This window comes from Cyprinus carpio, chromosome B3, assembly GCF_018340385.1.
Source record: "Cyprinus carpio isolate SPL01 chromosome B3, ASM1834038v1, whole genome shotgun sequence".
Lineage (NCBI taxonomy): Eukaryota > Metazoa > Chordata > Actinopteri > Cypriniformes > Cyprinidae > Cyprinus > Cyprinus carpio.
In genome coordinates this window covers 2,539,995-2,547,660 of record NC_056599.1, presented here as the reverse complement: position 1 = coordinate 2,547,660, position 7,666 = coordinate 2,539,995, and the positions used below count along the sequence as shown (strand labels likewise).

Here is a 7,666-nt window from a genome sequence, read left to right as displayed (position 1 = left end):
TGGTTTCAACTGTTTTAAGGTACGTTTATTTAATGTTTTCATTAATAATTATTTGAAATTGGCAGAATTATAACTTTATTTGCGGAAACAATACTGTTAAACTTCTACAGGCCAACATTAGTTTGTTAAATGATGAACAGTTTACCTCAGACGGCCATTCTACGTGTACTCGCATAATCGTGTTAAGGTATCTGAGACGACATATTAAAACAGTTTAATTAAGTATCAGACAGCGACGGAAGGCTGAAATGTGTGAATATCTGTGAAAATAGAGGAAAGAGTCGTTTCTGACACTGAAAAGCGAATTTAAAATAAGTGAGTCAAAATAAGTGAATACGACTTTCTGCTATAATGTAAACGCCTGCAGTTGTCCATATCGACATGTAAATCATACAAATTACGTACAATGTCGCTGGACCGCAGGTCTAAAAGAACCGATGATCCGGTTCAAATAAACCGGTTCATCAATTCTCGGACAAAGTGATTCACGGAAAAGAATCGACGGCTGTGTCCAAATTCAGGGTCTGCATCCTCCTTAGGATCCTTCCTACCCGGTTGGAAGGAGGAGGGGTCCTCCGACGACCGCAAAACCCGGAAGTCGGTGTTTGTGGATTTGGACAGCCTACCCTTCTTTCAGTTCCCTCCCTTACCCGTTGCTCATATCCTGTCGCCTAGCAACCGTGACGGCGCTAAGCAAGAAGCGGGGAAAATGGACAAACAAGTTATTCTCCTCATTTTTTAATTATTTTGGAAGAAATAAAGCAATTAAATAAATTAAATACTTTCTTTGCTCATTGTCGGAGAGTTTTTTATATCAGACTACAAGACAGTCATATCCAGGTAAGCCATTATAGCCTATTTTTATTTATGTTTTTAAGTATTCTGCTAATTTCCCCTACAAATTCATTGAGCCGAAGCATAAACTTTAGCTTGTTTTGTCAGAGAAACTCTATCTATCTATCTATCTATCTAAATAATGATATAGATATAGATTATATATATATATATATATATATATATATACACACACACATATATATATATATATATATATAATATGTATATAATTATTCATGTAATATGTATAATGTGCATTGTATTAAAAAATAATTGGAGTTTTGATATTTAAATTTGTCTTAAGGTAGAATAATGCTTTTATCTGTTAAACACTTATTCTAATGTACTAATTATATTATGTATTTGTTCTCTACTTTTCCTTAACCAGACCAGACCCCGTTACTGCAGGATTAACCTGAGTGTCCCAGTTTTGGACCGTTTTTTCAGCCAGGAAGATCCCCGACCAGACTTTCGCCTGAGCAGGGAGTCTCTGGCAGTGTTGCAGAACCTCCTGAACCAGGAGAGAAGACATGGGTGGGGTGCTACAATAGAGACCCTGGTGTTTCTCTTCTGGTTGGCCTGTGGAGCATCCTACAGGGTGGTCTCAAGAGTATTTGGGATGCCCCGGTCCACCGTCCACTACATTGTCCACCGAGTGACTGAGGAGGTGGTGGCCATTCGCCACAAGGTCATCTTCCTCCCGAAGACCCCGGAGCACCTGGAAGAAGTGTCCCGCGGGTTTGCAGGGCTGGCACGCCACAGAGCTTTTATCAAAGCTGCGGTGCCATCGACGGCTGTCACATCCGCATCAAGCCTCCGAGCGGCCCTGATTGTCAGTGCTACAGAAACAGGAAACTGTTTCCATCCATAATCCTTCAGGCTGTTTGTGACCATCAGGGCCGCTTCATCGATACGTACGTGGGCTGGCCTGGATCGGTGCACGACTCCAGGGTGCTCCGCCACAGCCCACTGTACGCTCAGTCATCCTACCCTCCTCCAGGGCATTTCATCTTGGCCGATGGAGGATATCCATGCCTCCAACGGCCTCTCCCCCTCATCACTCCTTACAAGAGGCAGGTGCAAGGTGTGGGAGCCCAGCGCTTTAACAGCCATCATTCCAGGGCACGCTCCATTATAGAGGGTGGTTTTGGAATGATGAAGACAAGGTTCCGGTCCATCTTCCTGCAAGCGCTGGAGGTGCACTACACCTTTGTTCCTCATGTAAGTTACCAGCCAGTGTTATATTAATTTTTTTTTTTTTTCAATATCACAATATACTAAATTTATATATGCTATTGCAGGTTGTGACAGCATGCACCATCCTCCACAACATCTGCCTCAGTGCCGGAGACGTGTTGGCACCTGAGGATGAGCCTGAGGACGATGTGGAGGAAGATGAGGGGGAGGCTGACATGGAGGCCGTCAGCGGTGCTCAGTGGCGGGACCAACTCTGTGCTGAGGTGTCTGCCCTGGAGGTTGTACCACCAGGTCATAACTACCTTTAACAAGCAAGTAAACAATAACTTTAATATCTTATTTAAAAAGTACTTTGTCATGAAAGGATTGGATTCAATTTCTCCTGTTTACATATTTATTAATACATGTTATAGATGTGACAGCCGTTGATTGATTCGCTCTGCAAACCCTGCTGGTGGACGATGTAGTGGACAATGGGAGGAGACATCCTGAAGCTCTCTGCAGACCACCCTGTGATGTTTCACTCGCCAACCAGAGGACCAGCCACGGATCCCTGCTGCACTCCATCCATGTCTCTCATCCTTTCAGCGGCTCCAGCAACACTGCCAGGGACTCCCGTTGTAATCAAACATAAAAATGGTCCAATACCTGGTCACTCAGATTAATCCTGCAGTGATCTGTTAAAATCTGTTGTCCTGTAAATAGTTCTGTAAATAGTTTCTGTATGTTCTTGAATTTTGTTACCTCAATTTTGTTTTCTGAATGTTATTAAATAATTATACACTTAATTTTCTTTACAAATGTTCCTTTTACTGAAAAGTATGGAAAATAAAAAAGAAATACAATGAATGAGAAGTATTTCTTTCAAACAATTTATTTCAAACAACTAAAGCTAACAATGGAAAAAATTTAATCCCTCCCACCCCAAGAAAAAAAAAAATTATTTGGGGACCCAACACTCCAGAATGGAGAAGAGCCTGTCCATCCTCTCCCTGCTCTCCTGTGCCCTCCTCTCTTCAGCCTGTGCTCTCCTCTCTTCAGCCTCTCTCTGCTGCCTCATGTCCTCCCTGATGAGGTCTAACAGCTCCTGGTCACTGTCCCTTCTCCTCTTCTTCGCTGCTGGCTGCCTATCTCCTTCCCTCTCTTCTTCCTCTCTCTCCTCTTGGTCACTCACTGCTGCACTTGGCCCTGGAGTGTCCATAGGGATGGAGGCAATAAGGACAGGGGAGCAAATTGAAGGCCTTTGTCCTAAAACCTCATCCATTTGGACAAACCAGGGCCAAGTAGCAGCAGTGGGCTTCCCACTCACTCCCTCTCCTGACCCTGGATACTTGCATTCCTAAAGACAAGTAAAAATCTAAACTGTTCACAAAACATGTAAGCTTAAACCTAGGATTTTTTTTAACTGTTACTAACAAAAATATGATTTTCTATATATGGACATACTTTATATTTTTTTTTTAAATTGTCCCACTTTTTCTTTGCTTGGGCTGGTGTCACTTTACCAGACAGGCCCATCTTCTCCAAAACTATCCTAATGTAGGAGAAAAAGAGAAAATATTGGAATTGTGTTAATCACAGATATCAAAACGACAATTGTGGAACAATACTGTACAGAATTATACTACAAAAGGACAAAACAAGAGAAGTAAGAAAATGTTTCAGCTGTTTAATGACTGCAGGAATGTTATCTGTACTGCACAAAACAAAAAAGAAACAAAACTACCTTGATATTACAATGGGATTTCTAAATAGATTTATTCCTGTACCTCCATCCCACAGTGGCAGAGTTCTTTGCTCCGGTGAAGAGCTCATCGTTCTCTCCCCGGAGCTTTATAAACATTTCTGTCTGCTCTTTCGTTCCTAGAAGCGTTAAAAACAGCTTCAATCACTAACAAATTAGCTGTGTGTAAGGGGATATTCACACAGGTAGTAAGGAAGAAGCTAGTTTACGAAAGTAATGTTTTTGTTTTTTTTTTACATATAAACGTACAAATGTAAAAATATGCTTAACGCTAAAACAAAATGCCTAACTAGACAACCACTAAAAAAATATATTTTTTTGGAACACCAGTTTTTAAAAAACTTACATCGAAAAGCATATTCCTCTCCCACTCCGCTACCGCTCAAAACTGTGCTGACACTTGATAAAGTATTAGTTGATAGAGGCCTAAATAGAATCGACATAGGACCTATATAAATATAATATAATATACATATAATATAAATATAATATAATATAATATTAAAGTAATATAATATAATATAATAATAGCTTTAAAAAAGGGTGAAACAAAGTTGTAGAACAAAATGATTCTGCACTGCAAAAAACACATTGATTAAAAGTTATTTGAGGCATGAATTATGTAACACACACTCGCAAAACATATGTTTTAAAATAGATTTTCAAAAGGATATTTAATATAGTTAACAGTGGTCACACATATATGTGAATAGATTAACTTTCCGTATGGGAATAATCTAGCTCTGTGATCTAAATGTGATTCTTCTATAACTCATTGAAGGAGAGAGAAAAAAACTTTTTAACAAAGGATGGCAATTCGTAATTCCTAAAGGGAGCAGGGGGACAAATGCAAGTCTTCACTTATGACACTTCTAAATAAATGGTTAACTGAGTTTATGACGAAAGATAAAGTCCTTGGAGAAAATGTATTTCTAACTATTATATTGATAACTTTTGGAGCCATTGAACCTTTTTTGAAATATAATTTTTCTGGTCAACAAATTTAGCTAAATTCATTGGCGGTTTTCACAAGACAAGACCTGCTAGCATGGAAATTGGTTATAAATACCAATTTTTCACCCCAAAATTATTTCATATTGAAATATCAAGGACATAATATTTATAAAACTATATCATCTTTGTTCTATTTCCCATACTTGGTTCAATAAAGGTATTATTTTAGTAAGACAGTTGGTTATTCCCATTTGTTCATTATTGTGGCCCTAATGGTTAAGAGTGTCGGGATGGACTTGTAACCCAAAAGGCACGGGGTTGAGTTTAGCTCCGGATGGAGTGAAAAGCCAGTGCTCTCTCACCCCCCTTCAATACCACGACTGAGGTGAGACCCTTGAGCAAGGCGCAGAAACCCCACTGATGTTACATATTTGTCTCTAAATGACATTAAAATCAAAAACTTTAAAAAACTAAATGAATCTTTTAAATGTACATGAGAAGTTGGGTATCTCAACATTATAAGTACAGTGTGATGTATATTCATCACTACATGACAAGCTGATGCCACTGTGCAGCCAAATGCGATTCCTGTCAACATTTCAAAATTCTAGTCGGGTTCAGCTTTGCTTTAAGTGGTCCTGCAGTGTTATAGAGTTCCTCATGAAAAACCCCAACCTCTCTAAGAGAAAGTGATAGTGATGCAAAGTCCAAGTAATTCGTGAACAGTTCTTTGGGACAGTTCGGGTTCAAAAAAACTGAAGAAAAAAAAAAAAAGATTAATCAGTTCCTTACATCATTGCGCAATAGAGTGATCAGTAACATAGCATTTTCTTCCATAACACGTAGCGTATGTTATATAACGAAACAAACATTCAGCTCAAAAGATTGATTCATTCACGATCAAGACCTCTGTCTTGAAGTGTCAAACATATATTACATACATAGGGAAATGTGCCGTCGCATGAGAAACAGTATTATAATATAATACTGGATCAACCCAGCTCTCACGGCAGTTCGTGAATTTGGTCAGTAATTTAATCGATTTATTCATGGCAGTGACACGTTATTTGCGTTATTTTTGTACATTTCACAGGCAACGTTGTTTTAAAGCATAATTCCACGTCAGCCAGTATTCTTAGTCATGCCAGGTCAAGGGGCACTGCGAGGCAGAGAAGCTGTTAATCAAGAATTATTCATGACGATCTATAGCACGGTATTTATATATGTGCACAGTGCTGCTGCTAGACATTTTGGTGCCCTAACCATAAGTCCTTTATGATTTAAACATAAAAGGACAGTTCCGGTCTTCTATATCTTCTCCGACTGTTTAAAGTGCAAACTCGTTCAGGTGCTGCGACCTAAGTACCCACTGGGGGCTTGATGAGATATGAGGTTGTTGGGGGGCACATCTATAGCGCAATAAATACTCTTGTTATGGATGAAAGGCTGCCTAATCGTATGTACTGAAATCATATTGGCATTATAATTATGACGATGATTATTGATTTTTCATTATGCTATTTTTGGTCCCCCTCAGCAAGCGACGGTGCTTCTCTTCCGCACAGAACGCGGTCGCAGGGCGCGGGGGGGGAATGTGGGCGGGGTGTATATAAAGTATGTATTTATTATTTCGGTCTTTTCAGTTATTATTCGAAGCTGGGTTGCTTTGCTGTTTATTGACTTTTAAATAAATGCGACATCTATCAACATGTTTATTTATATGATTATCATTGTATTAAATTCATGTCTTTATTTTAATATATGATTTCGGTCTTATCACCAGTGAAATCTTACGGAAGCCAGAACACAGCCAAGTGGGGCTTGTTAAGCCCATTAGCACACGCAATGCGGACATTGTTCTTATACCGAATCTGACATGTCTTGTTTTCGCGTGGACGGTCTTATCGACCAGTGTAGGAGCTATCGCAGTGCGTGGTATAGCAGACGACGAGCATTGTACAAATATCTAAAGTTGAGAGAGTGTTGTCAGAATATAGGAAAAGCCCAAATTGTGTGCGTAGGCTACTCTGCTACCTGATATTTTTATACATCCGTTTGTGTATGTGTTATTGCGTTTCTTTTTTTTTTTTTGGTTCTTTTTATTTAAAATAATTGTTACTAAATGTGAAAATGTGTAAAAGTATGGTCAAGGACTTGGATAATTGAATTCTGGATTCTTAAAAAAGTCAATAAAAACAAAGAAAAAAGGAACCATTGCGCATCTTACAGCAAAAAAACGTTAATTTACTTGTGTTTTTGCACCAGCAATACAGTACATTGATCAGTTTTGTGACACTAAGGGAAGCTCCGAAATATTTTTTTTTTAAAGCCCCGGGAGTTTCTTCTGATGCCACTGTTGAAAATAAAAAAATACTGTTAATTCATTTAATTAATTTTCGGAAAGGTTTTTTTACAATACTGGATGACGGAGCTCTCGCCAATTTACTTCCTCTCTGGGCCTCATGAACCTCATGAAAAGGCTCTCTGAGCCATCCAATTTAGGATGCCCGATCAACCTGACCATCATCCAATTCCCGCGGACCCACTTTCCTTTTCTAATCTTCCCACAACTCCCTGTTCAACTAACAATTTCATGAGCTTGTTTATGGCGTGGTCTAGATAATGAACTATATATTTGGGTTGAAAATGTTCTGAACAGTGTTTTGTAATACCGCTAACCAACGGTTTTATAGTTGTGTCCTCTTGGAAACGCCAAACAAAGTAGTTTCACTTTCACAACGAAACACAGGTCACAAATGGTGGGCTTGAGTGAATGGAGGCCGGCTCGATGTGAGCAAGTGGCGGGAGGCAGTCCACTTGTCCACAGTGAAAGCCGATTGGCGCTCCACAACGCCAAGTTGATGCAGTTCCTTAGCGACCTGAAGGATCAGCTCTGGCGGATATGTCTCTTAGGAAGGCCAAACAAAGTAGCTT

At 39.4% G+C, this 7,666-nt stretch overlaps 2 protein-coding genes across 6 annotated transcripts; one reads left to right on the top strand and one right to left on the bottom strand.

Moving 5' to 3' along the window:
- Positions 1–406: 406 nt before the first annotated feature.
- LOC109110945 (putative nuclease HARBI1) lies at positions 407–3,138 on the top strand. Its single transcript, XM_042721118.1, has 5 exons — positions 407–445; positions 1,285–1,414; positions 1,502–2,058; positions 2,139–2,349; positions 2,448–3,138. Exons 1-4 carry the CDS (start codon positions 407–409, stop codon positions 2,340–2,342), a joined length of 930 nt encoding a protein of 309 aa, XP_042577052.1. The 3' UTR covers positions 2,343–2,349; positions 2,448–3,138.
- Positions 2,924–4,162, bottom strand: LOC122136441 (ensconsin-like). 5 transcript variants are annotated; one of them, XM_042719490.1, is made up of 4 exons: positions 4,125–4,149; positions 3,761–3,897; positions 3,481–3,568; positions 2,924–3,373 (listed from the first exon to the last, which is right to left on the bottom strand). In XM_042719490.1, the coding sequence occupies exons 2-4, from the start codon at positions 3,847–3,849 to the stop codon at positions 2,975–2,977; spliced, it is 576 nt and encodes a 191-aa protein (XP_042575424.1). In that variant the 5' UTR covers positions 3,850–3,897; positions 4,125–4,149; the 3' UTR covers positions 2,924–2,974. The 5 variants fall into 5 exon arrangements, with proteins under 5 accessions (XP_042575424.1, XP_042575423.1, XP_042575426.1 ...); XM_042719492.1 differs by having other exon boundaries at positions 2,928–3,373; positions 3,804–3,897; positions 4,125–4,162; XM_042719489.1 differs by lacking the exon at positions 4,125–4,149 and having other exon boundaries at positions 3,761–4,114.
- Between the last annotated feature and the right edge of the window lie 3,504 nt (positions 4,163–7,666).